This window comes from Chinchilla lanigera, unplaced genomic scaffold (assembly GCF_000276665.1).
Source record: "Chinchilla lanigera isolate Chin_1 unplaced genomic scaffold, ChiLan1.0 scaffold00027, whole genome shotgun sequence".
Lineage (NCBI taxonomy): Eukaryota > Metazoa > Chordata > Mammalia > Rodentia > Chinchillidae > Chinchilla > Chinchilla lanigera.
The window spans coordinates 18,714,465-18,732,539 of NW_004955428.1; the positions used below are offsets into that span (position 1 = coordinate 18,714,465).

General features: G+C 39.8%; 2 protein-coding genes across 5 annotated transcripts in view; both read left to right on the plus strand.

Annotated features, from left to right (window-relative positions):
- Positions 1-10,096, plus strand: part of Bbs7 (Bardet-Biedl syndrome 7) — a 42,489-nt gene extending 32,393 nt beyond the window's left edge. For 2 of the 4 annotated variants that reach the window (XM_005386780.2, XM_013515310.1), the window contains 6 exons: positions 1,884-2,048; positions 5,387-5,496; positions 5,606-5,709; positions 5,833-5,956; positions 8,634-8,770; positions 9,159-9,199. In XM_005386780.2, the coding sequence (XP_005386837.1) occupies positions 1,884-2,048; positions 5,387-5,496; positions 5,606-5,709; positions 5,833-5,956; positions 8,634-8,767 (637 nt within the window). In that variant the 3' untranslated portion in view covers positions 8,768-8,770; positions 9,159-9,199. Of the gene's footprint in view, positions 1-1,883; positions 2,049-5,386; positions 5,497-5,605; positions 5,710-5,832; positions 5,957-8,633; positions 8,771-9,154; positions 9,200-9,638 lie in introns of those variants that run through there. The other 2 variants (XM_005386781.1, XM_013515309.1) reach the window with 2 other exon arrangements.
- A 1,408-nt stretch (positions 10,097-11,504) lies between these two features.
- On the plus strand, positions 11,505-18,014 carry Ccna2 (cyclin A2). The gene is made up of 8 exons (XM_005386783.2): positions 11,505-11,810; positions 12,593-12,839; positions 14,127-14,239; positions 14,560-14,783; positions 15,757-15,964; positions 16,624-16,737; positions 17,244-17,377; positions 17,697-18,014. The coding sequence occupies exons 1-8, from the start codon at positions 11,598-11,600 to the stop codon at positions 17,743-17,745; spliced, it is 1,302 nt and encodes a 433-aa protein (XP_005386840.1). The 5' UTR covers positions 11,505-11,597; the 3' UTR covers positions 17,746-18,014.
- The last annotated feature ends 61 nt before the right edge of the window (positions 18,015-18,075 follow it).

The following is an 18,075-nucleotide window of genomic DNA, read 5'->3' on the forward strand; positions in this document are numbered from 1 at the left end:
TTTTAATTTGTTTGTTTGTTTTTTGAGACAGGGTTTTATTATGTAGTTTAGATTGTCCTTGAACTCATTACATAGCCTATAATGGTCTTGAACTTGTGGTGATCTGCCTGCCTAGGATTGCAGGCATGTGCCATTACGGGCAGCTATCTTGTGTTTTATTTTTGCAGTATAAATTCTAGTAGCTGTTTCTGAATGTAAAGATTAAAGTTATTTCAACTTGTGGGTTTAATGCTTATCTAGAGATTTAATATTTCTAATAAGTATAAGATTATCTTATTTTAGAAGTTGTCAAGTTAGACTTTCCGGATTTCCTTTCGTAGTACCATGTTGACATCTTTAGCAGTTTTCTCAAACATCTATTATGAGCAAATACTATTTAGTCTTTAGGTTGTACAGCTCTGTGTGACTAAGGCTTTATTTTGTCAGCCTCAAATATTGCATTTTCTTTTTGTTTCACTTCAGGAAATCCTGGAAGAGTAATTGATTGTCATAGTTCCTATCATTTCTGCTCTGATTCCAATTTAAGCATCTTCCTGTTTATTGTATTTCAGGGCAAGAGCACATAGGCTCAAATGAAAGAGGAGGGAATGACATGAACAGTAATGGAATACTTCCTCTGGGTCACACACTGTTAGGTCTTCATGTATTATCATTAAAATTCTTACAGCCAGGCAGGGCAAGACTCTCATTTGTAAAATGACAAATGAGGCTTAGAAAAGTAACTTTCTAATAAAAGAACCAAAGCTATGATTTGAGGTCAAAGCCCATGTTCTTTCCAGTGCACTATGTAATTTAAAAGATATGTAATTTAAGATGTAAGAAGAAAATTCCTAAGGAAGATTTCTGGAAGACATTAAAGAGAATAGATTTGTGGGTAGGGGCAGTCTTCCCGCCTAAAAGTCAAAGTTGGGGACAGCACGGTGTGTTGGAAGGAACAACAAACTGGGAACCAGAGAGTTAGATTACAGTACATTCCTATGTGGTTTGAGGAATAATTTAAGTTCTGCAGAATTTAGGCTTGTTGTTTACAAATGAGAGGACTGGTCTTGATTATCTCAAAAGTTTCTTCTGAACTTTTCATTTCATGTGCTTTGTATTTTGCAATTCTATAATTATCGACTTAATTTATTTTACATTTACTCATTTTTTTATCCCCTTTCTTCCTTATTCCTTTATTATATGTTTTTGCAAGATAGAAACTATTCTATATCCTGCAAGGCAGAAGGTACTGTTTCCTCTAACTTACCGTATGTAAGAGCAGGGTTTCAAATCCATGCCTGGCTTACTGAAGGCCCAACTCTGCCTTCACATAATGTTGATGCCTTCTCTTTTTTTTTTTTTTTTTTCTTTTTGGTCTTTTTGAGACAAGGTCTTGCTATGCAGTCCAGGCTGGCCTTGCACTCACTTTCTAGCCCAGGCTGGTCTCGAACTCGCAACGATCCTCCTGCCTCAGCCTCCCAAGTGCTGAGATTACAGGCGTGCGCCACCACGCCTGGCCTTCTGATGCCTTCTCTGGGAAGAGTCACACATGTTTTGTAGTTGATCTAGTGACATACTAGATGAACTGTTGAAAAATACAATTTACTGAGTACACTCAAATTTATTTGTGAAGCATGTTATAATGGAAAAGAGCAATGTGTATTACTTAACTAAACATTTAAATGTCTAGTTCAAGGGTAGGTATAAATAAGCAGTTTTTTTCATAAAATTAAAATATTTTTTGATGTATGAGATTAATCCAAGAAAATATAAATGTTTTTGAAAACAGAAATGTTTTCTAAAAGATTTGTTTTGCTGTTATAAAACTCTGCTTGTAAATGTGCACATATAATACTTTTAAATATTCTCATCCACAAATGTATGCCTCTGTTGTTACATTACAGACCCATGAATACACTGACTCTCACAGGTCAGTTCAGTTTTGCTGAAGTTCACTCCTGGGTGGTTTTCTGCCTTCCTGAAGTCCCTGAAAAACCTCCAGCAGGAGAATGTATAACGTTTTACTTTCAGAACACCTTCCTGGATACGCAACTTGAAAGTACCTACAGGTGAATCAAACTTATTACTGATGACATGTGCTGCCTTATGGAAATGGTGCATCAAAGTTCTCATTTGTTTTAAGGTGGGAATAATTCTAGATAGTAGGATTAAAAGCTTACACTGTTGGAGAGAGCCTCCTGGAAAACAAATAGAATTAATGAGTTTAGAAAAGTAGTTAATAAAGGTAAATATGCAAAAATCAATACCTTCCCTAAATTCCCAGCAATAACAATAAGCAGTTAGAAAATGGTTTTAAAAAATAGAGGAGTAACATTGGCAAGACAATAGCATAACCCAATGTCCACATAAAATCTGTAGGAATACTCTTAGTTAGAAATATGCAGTCCTTTTTTTTTGTGACAGGGTTTCACTGTGTAGCTCAGGCCGGCCTCGAATTCACAATGATTCTCCTGCCTCAGCCTCCAGTAATGGATTACAGGTGTGCACCACCATGCCTGGCAGAAATATGCAGAATTTAAATGAAGAAAACTATAAAATTTTATTGCTATGAAAAACTTGATTAAATGGAAGAATATATCCTGTAGTCATCAATGCAAAGATACAGCAGAGATGGCAGTCTGTCTTAATTGCTTTTCTTGTTGCTGAGACAAAATACCCGACACTCAAAGTGAAGGGAGGAAAGGTTTATTTGGTTCACAGTTTGTGGAGGTTTCAGTCCGTAGTTGGCTGGCTCCAAGGCAATGTGGCATGGCAGAGGGGAATCACAGAGGTGAAACAGTTCATGGCAGGCAGAAGGCAGCAAGTAGCAAGCCATTACAGCAGCCCACTTTTTGTCGCTTAAATTGTATCCAGGCTATACATCCTTAAGGATACCTCCTTAAGGCAGGTAGTACTGACAACCAGGGTGGCCTTCCCATTATCAACTTCCAGAGCTATGCCAAACCAATCCATGACTCGTTTAGTGCCATACACCCTGGATATCAGCATCACACACTTTATCCCAGCATCATACACTCTAGAATCAGCCACCCCTGAAAAACCCCATCTATGACATCATGAGGCTTTGGGGACATCTAGATACAAGCCATAACATAGTCCTTCCAAAATTGATTTGAATGTTTATGCTGATTCCCATAAAAATTCTGGTTGAATTTCTTTATGCCAAAATACGGAATGGCTTAGAACTTCAGGGCTTAGAGCTGCAGGCTTTGTGAAGCCGTCATGTGACAGTGTGGAGTGGTCAGGTTCTTTGCACTCCTCTCAAGCTTCTAGTTCTGTGGAGATGTTTACTGTATGCTCTAAGAAGTTCCTTCACATCTAAATCTATAACTGTTCCCTGGGGTCTGGGGATTTAGCTCAGCAGCACAGCGCCTGCCTGGCAAGTGCAAGGTTGTGAGTTCAATTGCCATTACCGGAAAAAAACCAAAAAAAAAAAAAAAATGTGTATATATATAACTATTCCCGTTGTGACGCACCACATGAACCTCACAAGTTAATCACAGCAGACAGTTCAACATCTCCCTGGCATTTTATATATTTTTATAATAGCCTACCTTTTCCCTTTACCACTCTATATTCTTTTCTTGACCATCAGAACTATTTATCCTCCACCCACACGCCCTGTCCAGAGACCCTGAGTAAGACCACAACCTCTTGGCAATTTGGAACTCTCTGTGAACTCCTTCCCAGGGGTGATTAAAATTACCTTGAAAAATAGCTCATTGTGGCAAAATACAAATAACATAAAACTAACCATCCAAAAAAATATCTATCCTTCAAGGTCCAATCTAACAGCCATTTCTGAAGCTTGCTTTGATTCTCTGCTCTGTTCCTATAGCTTTTTTCCCCCTTGATTCTAAAGATCAAACTCAAGGCTGCATGTATGCAAGGCAAGCATTTTACCACTGAGCCACACCCACAGTTCCCTCAGCATTTTATTCTCACCTGTCCTTGGTATTCATTGGTATTTGCTTGGAGGATATAATAATTTTTATGTATGATTTGGTCTTTATTTTACACTGTATTTTCATGGACATAGTCTGTTTTTTAAAACCATCTGTGTATATAGCTTCCCGGTACTAACTGTATGCATGAATTTGCGTACAGTAGGTGTTCAATATAGTAGGTCTTTCAAGTTCCTGAATAAAGTACATGTATGTATATTTTGAAAGCAGCCATAGTTAGATTTGACTCATGGCTCCGTGACTCATTGGCTATGTGACCTAGGTTACTTAACTGTCTGAGCTTTAGTTTCTTTAAATAATAGCACTGAATTCATTGAATTGTGACAATTTAAAGGTGCACCATGTAAGTTATTTCACAGTGCCTGACATTGTGCATTTACTAGATACCTTCTGTTAGGATGAAAGACTAGTAAAAATGTCATGATTTCTAAAACATAATTGAGATCAATATAATGGAGTATTATTTATCTTTTTAGAAAAACAATTAACATTTGCCTACAGCTGAGCAGTATAATGATTTGTGTGTATGTGCACATGAAAACCAAGTGAAAAGGCAACATGGAATATGTGAAAAATGGTATGTGTTAGGAGATTTTGGGTCATTTAAAAACAAAGCAAACATAGGCCAAATAAAATGAATTTACTTGCTTAGATAACTTACGAAGTCTACCAGTAATTTGCCCCCGGTACAACTTGATCAGTGGCTTAACTGACGTCATCAGGATTTCACCCTTTCCCATTCTGTTTTGTTTTTGTCTTTCCTTGGCTTTACCATGTAGTGGTATGGTAGTGGCAACGTAGCTCCTGAAATCTAGGTTTTATCTTTCAGGAGGCAGAGAGCCTCTCTCTTTCATACTAGTTTCAGGAGCAGTCCCAGGGTTGAATATCTTTGTCATAAGCCCTGAACCACTGTGTTCACGTGTGTGGAATGTACTGTGAAGCTTCCTCCTAAAGTCCTAGAAGTAGACTGAGACTAGTGCCACTGAAATTATGTGGATGAGAAGGAGGAGAGAGGAGAAGGCCTCAGGGTTGATACGAGATTTCTTTCAAGGATGAAGTGTTCATCAGGTTGTCACTAGTGTGATTACATCAAGGAAAAACAAAACCTGTATATGTAAGTAAGCAATTCTAAATGCTGTTGAAAATACTAACGACAATGAAGAAAAAAGTTTTAAATGAAGTACTTATTTAAATTACATCATTATGAGGCATATATCTGCCATCTTTAGTTTTATCAGTATGATTAAAAGCTGAATTAATACAGTAGTAAAAGATAATGCATTTAATATGCTTTATATTAATGATATACAGAGACACTTAAAATCAAGTAAGTTCTAAACACTGAGTACTATCATAAAATACATATTTATGTGTATAATTCCTTCTACAGCTTGTCTTTTAAAAATATATTAATTTTATAGAAAAGGAGAAGGAGTTTTTAAATCTGACAACATTTCTACAATATCCATCCTGAAAGATGTGCTTTCTAAAGAAGCTACAAAAAGGAAAATTAACCTCAACATATCATACGGTATGAAAAATTAAGCATTCTTTATTATTTTTTGTAGTTATTGTTTTTATGGTAATAATGTTTCTGATGGCAGTGATTTATCTAATTGTGCCTGACTAATTTCTTCCAGAGATAAGTGAAGTATCCGTCAAGCACACATTAAAACTCATCCACCCAAAGCTGGAATACCAGTTGCTTCTAGCTAAGAAAGTGCAGTTGATTGATGCTTTAAAAGTAAGTTATGTCATGGGTTCAAGATCATATTTTAAGTAATGGAATTTCTAAAATTATACTTTCATGTTACATTGTACTGAATTATGAACATTAAGGTGTTTCTGTTTCACTGATTTTCAAAAGGAGTTGCAGGTTCATGAGGGAAATACGAACTTTTTGATACCAGAATATCGTAGTATTCTGGAAGAGGCAGATCACCTCCAGGAAGAATACAAAAAGCAACCCGCACATCTGGAAAGACTCTATGGTTAGTGCACTGTTCTAGAATACTTTGCTGTATTTCTTTTCAACAAGTACTTTTATGGAAGTCATAGGAAAAAGTTAAGCAGAAAGACAAAAGTTGTATCAGTGGCAGCCAATTTACTGCACAGAATTTTTTGTATCATGTCAAACTAGTTTTAAAATTTAGTATTTTTACTTGATAAAATGCTAGTAAAACTTAAGAAGTGAAGTTATACTGTGGTGAATTTTTATATATGATGCAAGATGGCATAAAATGAATAAAATTTATGAAGTATTAAGAACTTAACTGTGTGTGCTGGGCATTGTGCTACACATCTGTAATCCCAGCATCACAGAGGCTGTGGAAGGAGGATCATGATTTCAGGCTTAGGCTACATGCAAGACTCTGTCTCAAAACAGAACAGCATTTAGACATACTTGTAACCAATACATTATTTTAGAGTGTTTGTGTGTGTGTGTGTGTGTGTGTGTTTTGATACAGGCTGTCACTGTGTAGTACAGGCTGTCCTTGAACTCACATATGTAACCCAGGGTGATCCGAACTCACCACAATTCTCTTGCCTCAGCCTACAGAGTGCTGGGGGACAGGTGTGCACCACCATGCCTGGCTAAACAAATTTTCAAATATTACTGCTATTATGTAATACAGAAATGCAGCATTTAATATTTTTAGTCAAAATTTAATAAGAGATGTTTGCACCTATCAATTTATAGTTTAAAACTTGTTTGGCTTTAGTGATAGTAAGTTGGGTGTTTCACAGATTGTACTGAGTGAAAGAGAAGGCATAAGGGAGGTTAGGAAAAGGACAGAGGGAGGAAGGGAAGGAGGGAAAGAGGAACAGCTTGAGAAAAGCATTTTTTTTCCCCCAGTATTCAGATTAAACCCAGGGATTACTAAACTACTTCCCTAGGGCTTTTTGTTTTAAGTCAGGGTCTTGCTAAATTGCCCAGGCTGGCCTCAAACTTGGAAACCTCCTGCCCCAGTTTCCTAACAGCTAGGATTATAGGAGTGTATCACCACACCCAGCTGAGAAAAGGTTTTGTTGGTAGCACACTGTTAATGTCATCTTCATAATCAAACGAGATATTTAACCCTTACTGTAAACAGCTCTGCAAGGTAGATGGTATGGTGTTATGTTCACATTTTATGTCTTTAAATGAAATCTGAGACGGAAGAGTTTGTCGTCCCATACCTAGTTAGATGGAAATCCTGCCCTGGAAACTTCGCACTTTGGAATGTATGCTTTTTGCACTATCTGATCCATGCACAGGCAATTGGTATTTTTTTTTTTTCAGTACTAGGAATTGAACTCAGAGGCTTTGCACTGAACCACACCCTCCCCCAGCACTCGTCCCCCCTTTTGTTCTTTTTTATTTTTTTGAGACAGGGTCTAACTAATTCACTAAATTTTCCAGTCTGAACTCGAACTCGCTATTCTCCTGCCTCAGCCTTGCAGAGTGCTGGGATTGTAGGTGTGTGCCACAGCACCCCGCTTCCATTGGTATTATCAATCCATGTTGAGCCTTCAATCTGTCCACTGAATTTCTTTTTATATATTTCTTCTGTAATATTTATATTATATTCTTAATATCTATATTCTATTCTATTTATATATATTTCTTAATAAATTTCTTATTATATATCCAGCAATTTTCCCACAAATCCTAATGTTACATAATATCTTAAATAATATCCTAATATCCTATATAGCAAGCACAAGACCTCCTTTATCCTTCTAATAACCTACATGATGGTTGGTGAAGACCCGCCAATCTCAGTGATTCCAAAATCCATCCAGAAAGCTTTTTTACTGCATCATTTGGCAGCAAAATGTGATTTGGTGTGTATAATTTGATGACAAATTTGACACGAGGTTATTTCTGATCTTTTAAATTTTATTTATTGCAAATATTCATCCATATATTTTGTTGTAAAAATATTAGTTTTATTATCAGACATTGACACTCAGTCCCTTGAGTTAATATTACAAAGGGTACTTTCCTTTTATTCTCTCCCTAAAATACGAAAAATTTTGCAGTGCATCATGTACCAAGGGTTTTAGATAAAGGACTGACAGCTTGAACTATTCCTCATTTACATCTGGAAAAATACAAAGGTGAAATAATTTGCCAGATTCTTGAAGCCAGCACTCTTGGCCTCCAGTTCATATCCCAAGAATGATCATCTAGATGGAATATTTTAATTTAGACAAAACTGTTAACAGAATCTGCTTGATTGGAAAAATGTCATATATACCAATAGCTATTCAAAACTGGCCAGTGGTTGATTGTCTGAAATAATAATTTATTAAATAGCTGTTAAACAATTATTAGAGCTGGGCATGGTGACACACCCTATAATCCCAGCACTTGAGAGGTTGAGACAGGAAGATTACCACAAGTTCCAGGCCAGTTTGGGCTACATGGTGAATTCAAGGCCAGCCTGAACTGCAGAGTGAGACTTTGCCACAAAAGAAAAAAACAAACAAACAAAAAAACACCAACAAAGAAGAGTATTAAGTAAATATTTATGTATTGAAACTTGCCTTAACCCCCCCATGAATATTTTTTAAATTATCAACTCTTTTAGATTTGTGTATAGTAAGTAATGGACTTTCAGGTGCTGCAGATACATTATCAAGCAATTACTCTGTTTCATTAAAAAACATTTTTCTTTACAGGCATGATCACTGATCTCTTCATAGATAAGTTTAAATTCAAAGGCACCAATGTAAAAACCAAAGTCCCTCTTCTGCTGGAGATTCTGGACAGTTATGACCAAAATGCATTGATTGCTTTCTTTGATGCAGCATGAAAGGTAAGTAAGGTAAAATCCCCAAATAGTAGTGTGCTTATCAAAAAATGTTAAAGCAGATTCCCAAGCTGACTTTTTTTTTTTTTTTTTTTTTGGTCTTTTTGAGACAGGGTCTCACTATGGAGTTCAGACTGGCCTTGAGCTCACTTTGTAGCCCTGGCTGGCTTCGAACTCCCAATGATCCTCCTGCCTCAGCCTCCCAAGTATTGGGATTACAGGCGTCTGCCACCACACCCAGCAACAAGCTGACTTTTAATATCTAAAAATATTTGAGATATGAGTTTTTAATGTAAAACTTCTATTTTTTTTGACACATGAAACTATTTAAAAAGTTTTATTTTAAAACCAGTTGAATGATTATTTTATTTTTACTTTTGTCTTTTTGAGACAGGGTCTCTCCATGCAGTTCAAGCAGGCCTTCAACTCACTTTGTTCCCCAGGCTGGCTTGGAACTCACAGCGATCCTCTTGCCTCAGCCTCTCAAGTGCTGGGATTACAGGCGTACACCACCACGCCCAGCAAGCTGAATGATTATAAAGAAATGTTAATGAATTTTTTTGGCAAGTGGATGTTTTAAATTGAGAAATGTTCTGAAAATAAAATGTCAAATTTTTTATGAAATATACAGTACATAAATGCATAAACTACATGTTTCAAAATTTTTATTTCTATATAATACCTTACTTAATCTTCCTGTCTTATAACTTTGTCAAATACTGTAAGAAAATGGATTTTCCATGTTGTTAAGTAATTAAGAGGACATGCTAGTATCTGTAAAGCAGGACCAGAACCCAAGTTCTGATAACCTGGTTTGTGTCTTGGTTCTTGTGTATCACAATCAGTGGAAATAATTTACCAATTTTTTTTCTAGGAGTTGGAAGTAATCTGCAGCTGATTTCTCTCTTGCTTGGTAACATTTTAGGACCCTGCTGCTTGGCTCAGTGCTGTAAATTATGAGCAGGGGAATAAACAGCGCTTACCAAAGAAAAGGGATGTGAACTTGATTTGCCCAACCAGTTGAGCTGTAGAAATATACAAGTGAGGGATAGGCGCTAAGAGTTTTCTTGCATGAGTACCCACTAACTTCCTTGTTGTTATATATGAAGGAAAGGAAGACTTCCAAATTCCAGAAATTTTGTTCATTAATCTTTTTTTTTTTTTTTGTCTTGTTGAGACGGTCTCACTGCAGTTCGTTAATCTTAATTCATATTTATTTCAGGGGAATGTTGTATTTAAAGGTTTTTGAATGGCATAAAGACAATGAAAAATAAGCTGTTTTCTGTTTTCAAGAAGGGTAAATGGAGCCGGGTATGGTAGTGCATGCTTGTAATCCCAGCACTGGGGAGGCTGAGGCAGAAGGATCTCTGTGAGTTCAAAGCCAACCTGGGCTACATAGTGAGCTCAAGGCCAGTATGAAGTTCATAGCAAGACCCTATTTCACAAAGCCACACACACAAAAAGGGTAAGGGGCTGGGCGTAGTGGCGCATGCCCGTAATCCCAGCACTCCAGAGGCTGAGGCATGAGGATTATTGCTAGTTCGAGACCAGCCTGGCCTACAAAGTGAGCTCAAGGCCAGCCTGAACTGCATGGTGAGACCCTGTCTCAAAAAGACAAAAAAAAGGGTAAATTTATACATTTTTCAGAAAACAATGTTTCTTAATTATGTGCAATCGTTGAATATTAAATGAAAAAAACTTAAGGCACATATGTTTAAATTTTATTTTAATAAGGGCTTATTGTTTTTACTGTATTTAAGGGGAAGTGGTGCGGCTTAACCCCCATTTTTACTGTATTTAAACAACCTTCCTTGCTAAATAGAACATTAAAAAGAACTCTGGCTCACTAGGATTTCACTGTGTGCTTTTTGATTGGCCCTGCTCCGGGAGATAAAGGACAAAAAAGTTATGACTATTTGAATTTCTTTGCAGTACAAGTGGTAGGGCAAGGTGGCGTTTTGAATCGATAGCATCTAAATTAGGAAAAATAAAAAGCGTAAGACGGGGCTGGGGATGTGAGTGGGTGGTGGTGTGCGCCCGACCCCGAGTTCAGCCCTCGGCATCGCACACAGTGCTGAGCTCAGTGGTCAGATGCGCATCTCTGGGAGCCTGCCACTGGCCTCAGTGAGCAGCGGTCAGATGACGTGTCCCCTTGAGTCCGCACAGACCGATCGCTCCCAGGCGGGGGCCTCGTCACTCGCAGGCTGCGGGAAGCGCGTCGTCAGCAGGAGCAGAGGTCCGGACTACAGTGGGCGGCCCGCTAACAGTTGCTGAAGTTTAATTCCGTTTGTCCTAGACGGGTGAGCTGCAGCTCCCGCCTTCAGACCCGCTCGGGACCGCCCTGCAGCTCGGTTTAAAGCCGCGCGGCGCTGGGCTCCGCCTCCCGCGCCCTTCCGCCGGCGCAGGCGTTTTCCCTCCCTCCGCAGTTCGCCCTGCCGGCGCCCCGCCCCGCTCACTGCCTCCGCGGCAGCCTGCCCTGGCCCGCGACCCTGTCGCAGCAGTGACGTCAAGGGCGGCGGCGGCTCTCATTGGCCCATTTCAATAGTCGCGGGCTACTTGAACTGCAAGAACAGCCGCGGCCCCGGCGGGCTGCTCGCTACTTCTCGGGGCGTCCTGGGCCCCCCGCGCCGCTCTGCGCCTGCCTCCATACTTGGCGCCCTCCTCCGTCCAGCACGGGCCGAGCCGGGTGAGCGGGCGGCGGGCAGGCTGGCTCGGGGTGTGGCTGCGCCGCGGGCTGGAGCGTTCCTCGGCGAGGTCGACGTGATCCGGCGCGCGGCGGAGTGCACGCTGCTTGGCGCCGCGGCTGATCCCGCCGCCGCCCCCGGGAGCCGCGATGTTGGGCAGCTCCGCGCCGAAGCCCGCGGCCCGCGAGGCGGGCTCGGCCCTGCGAACCCTGCAGCAGGCGGGGCTCCAGGAGGACCAGGAGAACATCAACCCGGAGAAGGCGGCGCCCGCCCAGCAGCCGCGGCCGCAGGCCGGGCTGGCGGTGCTGAAGGCCGGGAACGCGCGGTGTTCGGCGCCGCAGCAGAGGCCCAAGACGCGGCGGGTAGGTGGATGCGACTCCGCTGTAGGAGGGTGGTCTGCACGGGAGCTGGGCAGGGACGAAGCGGGCGGACAGCAGTGCCTAGAAAGCGTTCTCGGGCTTTTCTTTCCTTTTTATTTAAAGGGGCTTGGATTTAGAGCCCACTCGGTCCCTTCTTTGTAGTGTGTAAGGTGTGGCTGTAGTTTTCTGCCGTGATTGTTAGCAGTACAGCCCGTAGGCACTGTGCTTGTGCTGCCAGTCTGCTCCGGGTGGAAGGCATCTTTCTGTGTACGGAATGGGACAGACCAAGTCTTAAACGTGAGTCTTGTCGCCACTTCGCTCTGTGCCTTTCCCTCCGCTTTGAAACGCCGAGCACTGTCCCCACGACCTGGCTCTCTTCTCTTTCACTATCTGCTTAAGAGATTACCTGTACTTGAGGAGAAAGTATGAAAAGTACTTAGCTTTTGGCAAATTCCGCCATTTTAGCCAGATTTGCTCTGTTGCTCCACCCTGGGGCGAAAGTGGTGAAACAGTATTGTTTTCCCATACCTTTTCCTCAACTTACCTAATTTTTGTCACCCAGCCTTGATTAGTTTATAATGCCACTTCGTTCCACTTACTCTTTGTAGGGATGCTTGTGACACGCTGAAACATGCGCTGGATTGCTCAGAACTATTCCTGAACTTTGTCTCAGTTTAATTTTCCAAATAATGTATTTGCGAGTAAAAGCAAAGGCTCAGACCCATACGGGGAAGAAGGCAAACTGCATTTACTAAATTGAAAGCCAGTACGTCATTTCCCTTTAGGTTGCACCTCTTAAAGATCTTCCTGTCAATGATGAGAACGTTGCTGCTTTGCCGCCTTGGAAAGCAAACAGTAAACAGCCTGCCTTCACTATCCACGTGGATGAAGTGGAAGAGGACACTCAGAAGAGGCCAGCAGAATCTACAAAGCCGGAGTGCCAAGATGTCCTGGCTTTTAATGCAGCTGTTGCTTTACCTGGACCGAGAAAACCACTGGTACCTCTAGATTATCCAATGGATGGTAGTTTTGGTAAGTGTTAAGGAAAGTCTTTGTCAAAGTATACTTATTTGTATATTTGTATTTGTTTTGCATATTAAGACACTGCTTTAATGAGTTAGTTTTACTCCTAATAGGCTTAGGATGGGTGTAATTTATTTCAGATGTCCCTGGTAACACTTGACCTAGTGACCTACAAAAGCATCAAATCCTAATCTGGCACTCCTTCCCCGACTAATATGATTAGATCTTGAATGCTTAATCTGCCCCACAAATGTTTGCTTGTATTCAGAAGACTGGCTTCTTACCTCCACTTCAAAGAATAGAGGGTAGAAAGCGAAGTCTTACATACTGTGAAACCTCCCATTTCTTTCTGTAAAACTGGTTTGAGTGGATCCTGTGATACCAGAAAGTGAGCCTGCCCTGCAAGTCAGAAGGTGTCTATTTGCCCTCACCCATTTGTAGCTGCGAAAGACAGATCTGCAATTTGTGCTGTTACTTTACTGTGGAGCTGTTGAGTCACAGGATAGCTCACTGAATCTAGTTCAATTTAGTTTTAGTTCCACTGATTGGCTGGTGGGTTGTAGCAAGAAGATCCTTGGAAATAATTCGTTTTTATTCAAATTTTGCAAAAAAAATTGTATTTGATGTTTGTGCTGGGGATTGAACCTAGGGCCCCATGCATGGTAGGCAAGTGCCATACCACTGAGCTATACCCCTAGCCCATTGAATTTTGCAAGAAGTTTTTAACATCAAAATGATCATGGATTTGTTAGTATGTTTTTGTTCTTTTATTTTTTAAAATAAAAAAATGATCACTGAAGTGGGAAAAAATTACCTTTATCTCAAAAGAAAATTTATAAAAAGAGTCACTTATTGATTATAGTGTTAATCTATTTGAACTCCTATAAAAACAATTATTTCATTAACACTTATTAGAAACCATGTGACTTGATTCTAGCTATTATCTAAATTGCTTTGAATATGTCATACCATGAGGTCTGCAGTCTTTCAGGGCAAACCTTAGATACTATCTCAAAACTTGGATTTTAAGTTCTTGGTCCTAACAAAACCATTGTACCATCTCCACCCTCTGGTTAGTCTTTTGAGAATTCTTTTTCAAAGTAGAATCATTGTAATGCTGTATGGACAGAGATACTGACATCAGAGTCAGATATTGTGTGCACTTTGCCATGAGAAGTCTCTCAGTTGGATGAAAGAAATAAATGCCTCGATAGTGTCAAGACTCCTTACGAGGGCAGACATTTTGTCAAATAAAACGTTAAAGTTAACTCAGTCCTAACTTTTGAACTGTCCCAGATTCGCCACATACTATGGACATGTCCATTGCACTAGAAGAGGAAAAACCAGTGAGTGTTAATGAAGTGCCAGACTACCATGAAGATATTCACACATACCTTAGGGAAATGGAGGTAAAGGCTCTCTTGATTCCAGTTCGTGTATTATACTTAGTAAATGTCAGTAAATTAAATTTGGAGAATAATATTTAAGTTTTGTTTGTTTTTGTGGTACTGGGAATTGATACAAAGGCCTTTGCACTGAGCCACATCCGTAGCCCAGGGAGGGCTTGAACTTGAAATTCTCCTGCTTCGGCCTCCTAGAGAGCTGGGATTACAGGCATGTGCCACCATGCGTGCGAATTACTCTTACGCTATACTTGTTTATGGTAGCATCTTTGTGAATGGTAAAGTCATCTATTATAACTTTAACACTCCTGAACTTTTCTCACCAGGTTAAATGTAAACCTAAGGTGGGTTACATGAAGAAGCAGCCAGACATCACTAACAGTATGAGGGCTATCCTCGTGGACTGGTTAGTTGAAGTGGGAGAAGAATATAAACTGCAGAATGAGACCCTGCATTTGGCTGTGAACTACATTGATAGGTTCCTCTCCTCAATGTCTGTGCTGAGAGGAAAGCTTCAGCTTGTGGGCACTGCTGCTATGCTGCTAGCCTCGTAAGTCCAGCTTGGTTCATGGGGTTTATCACTGTCATTCTGTATAGAGAAGAGAGTATGATTTTTAAAACTTGCAACATTTTAACATGCTACACAGAAATGTACCTGCCCAGAAATGGATGAATCACAGGACAGAGTCGCTAATTTAGAGATACGTGGTAGAAGTTGAATGAAAGGATGACACTGTCTTCTAATCCAGAACATTAATCTTCCTAAGATCTAGATTTCAGGGTACTCTGAATAGAGAGACTGGCTACATTTTAGTACACTGACTAGACCACTTTAGAAGTATGTGATTCCCTCTATATAAAGTGTTACCTGGCACCTAAGTAGTATATTCTCCCCATTGCAACATAAACACAGATTTAATTTTCTTTTTTTGGCTTTTTTCCGGTACCAGGAATTGAACTCACGACCTCGCGCTTGCCAGGCAGGCGCTATGCTGCTGTGCTAAATCCCTAGTCCCGAACACAAAGATTTAAGAAGGAAAATGTGATATGTTTAATTTTCTTAGACTTGTATTTCCTAAATTTTCAGGCACATGGTGAACTCTTGAATTGCTCTCACTTGGGAAACTTCATGCCTCCCATTCATTTCCTTTGAGCTGTAAGCAGTGTCTCAGAAGTCCTACTGATTTAGGCATTTTAAGCAGCAGTTAGTAGGCTAGAAATGATGGTCAAGTTGCAGTGGAAATGCATTTGGTAGACTGTGAGTTTTAGAATCATTCCATATATTCTGCTAATGGGATTTCAGGATTTGAATAAGGAACCTTGCTACTTACTTTTTTTTTTCTGAGGTCTTACTATGCAGTTCAGGCTGGCCTTGAGCTCACTTTGTAGCCCAGGCTGGTCTCGAACTTGCAACGATCCTCCTGCCTCAGCCTCCTGCGTGCTGGGATTACACACCTGGCTTTTCTTTTTTTTTTTTGTGCTTACCTTTTAGGACTTACTGTTTAAAACCTTTTTCATTTTAGAAAGTTTGAAGAAATATACCCCCCAGAAGTAGCAGAATTTGTGTACATTACAGATGATACATACACAAAGAAACAAGTTCTGAGAATGGAACACCTAGTTTTGAAAGTCCTTGCTTTTGACTTAGCTGCACCAACAGTAAATCAGTTTCTTACCCAGTACTTTCTGCATCAGCAGCCTGCAAACTGCAAAGTTGAAAGCTTAGCAATGGTAAGTTATTTTCATTTTGTTGGAAATTCTTAAGTAATACTTAGGAGCAAGCTCTTGTTTCACTAGTATAGCTTTGCTCAAGAGATTCAGTAATCCAGGGACAAATGAATATTGTACTGTGGGAAAAAAGCCTACCATTGAAGAAGGCTGACATACAGTTGGCCCTGCATATCTATGGGTTCTGCATTGTGGACTCAACCAACCAGATTGAAAATACTCAGGTAAATAACTTGAATCTATACTGAACATATACTTTTCCTTGTTATTCTGTAAATCTGTATTTGTTAGGTATTATAAGTAATCTTGATGATTTAAGGGAATCATCAAGGTAAGTTATATGCAAATAGTACTTTCCTGTAAGGGACTTGGGTGTGCACTGATTTGGGTGTGCGTGAGTGGGGTGAGGGTTCCTAGAAGGTAGAGGAGGGGTTTGAGGATAATGCTTTGGGAGAAGATACTTATTTTAAAATAGGGAAAATATAGGAGACTGGAGCAAAGCATTAAAATACTGTAGTAGGTATGTTTAAAAGATGAGGCTGTAGAATATTTGTCCAGGGTTACTACAGCCTATAATCAAAGAGGAAAAAATTGTATCAGAAGGCAAAGGTTTGAGATTTGTGTTCTAGAGCTCTTGTGACCCTGAATGTTTTTCATTGCAGTTTTTGGGAGAACTAAGTTTGATAGATGCTGACCCATACCTGAAGTATTTGCCATCAGTTATCGCTGGAGCGGCCTTTCATTTAGCACTCTACACAGTCACAGGACAAAGCTGGGTATGTATTAGTTTTCACATCAACTTTACACTCAGTGCTGCTACCAGAGAAGTTCAGTAATAGTCCCACAGAGCTGATAACTACCTACATCTTTTTTTTTTACTTTAAAAGCAGAATATATTTATTAAAGGAAAGAAAACTGTCTGAGAGAGGGATAGAAGGGAGCCCAAGCGAGTTTCCCCTCTAGATCTTAACTTGCAGAATCTGCTCAAATATACATACTGTTTTGGGACATCTTAACCTACTGAATTGGCACCTGAAAGTTTAGTTGTAAACTTGGACTTGAAAGGTGCACCTAAAGAATTTGCTCCATCTGATCTGTTGGCAGCAAAAGCAGTAAAAATGGTTTGAAGTCAGCATAAAAGATGGAACAGTGGCCTCAGAAAACAAGATTTGTCCATTGTCTGTTAAAAGACTTGTGAGCCAGCTATTAACTCATTGTGTGTACGGCAGTTTTGTGTGTTACTGACCACATAACTCACTAGTTCTTACTCCCTTCTTTGTAGCCTGAATCCTTAGTTCGAAAGACGGGATATACCCTGGAGAGTCTGAAGCCTTGTCTCATGGACCTTCACCAGACCTACCTCAGAGCACCACAGCATGCACAACAGTCAATAAGAGAAAAATACAAAAATTCAAAGTAAGACTTGACTAGATAACACAGATAATTGTTTTTCCAGAATATGCTTCAGAAACTGACATTTTATTAAAGGATACACTAATCTACCAGACTTCTAAGAAGCTATTCTCTTAACAGGTCATGTATTTGGAGAAGGCTGTAGTAAATGCTTTTGTTTCCTTGGGGACGTGAATGCATGATGTTTTAGGATCAGCAATGATTCTAAAATCTAGTAAGATAGAAACAGCACTTAGTTTCCAGTGCATGTATTACTGTCCTAGGATCTCCTTCATCCCGTGAATGTTTACTAAAAATGGATTTTTTTTTCCCCTCCTTATAGGTATCATGGTGTTTCTCTCCTCAACCCCCCAGAGACACTAAATGTGTGACAGTGAAGACTGCCCTTGTTCAATCCCTTGGAGTGTATGGTGTACAGTTTTTACTTTAGGTTTTAATTTTGCAATCATTTCTGAATATAGAAATTATGGCCACGGACAAATTATGGTATCTATTCCTTTTTAAATGGTTTTAATTTGTATATCTTTTGTACATGTATCCACCTTAGATATTTGGCTAATTTTAAGTGGTTAAAGTATTAATGATGCCAGCTATCAGGACAAGAATTAATAAACATATTTGGAAATCTTGATTTCTGTAAGTCAGTTACTTTTACTTTGTGATGGAAACTATGACTGTATTTCCCTTGGAAAGGCTGATTT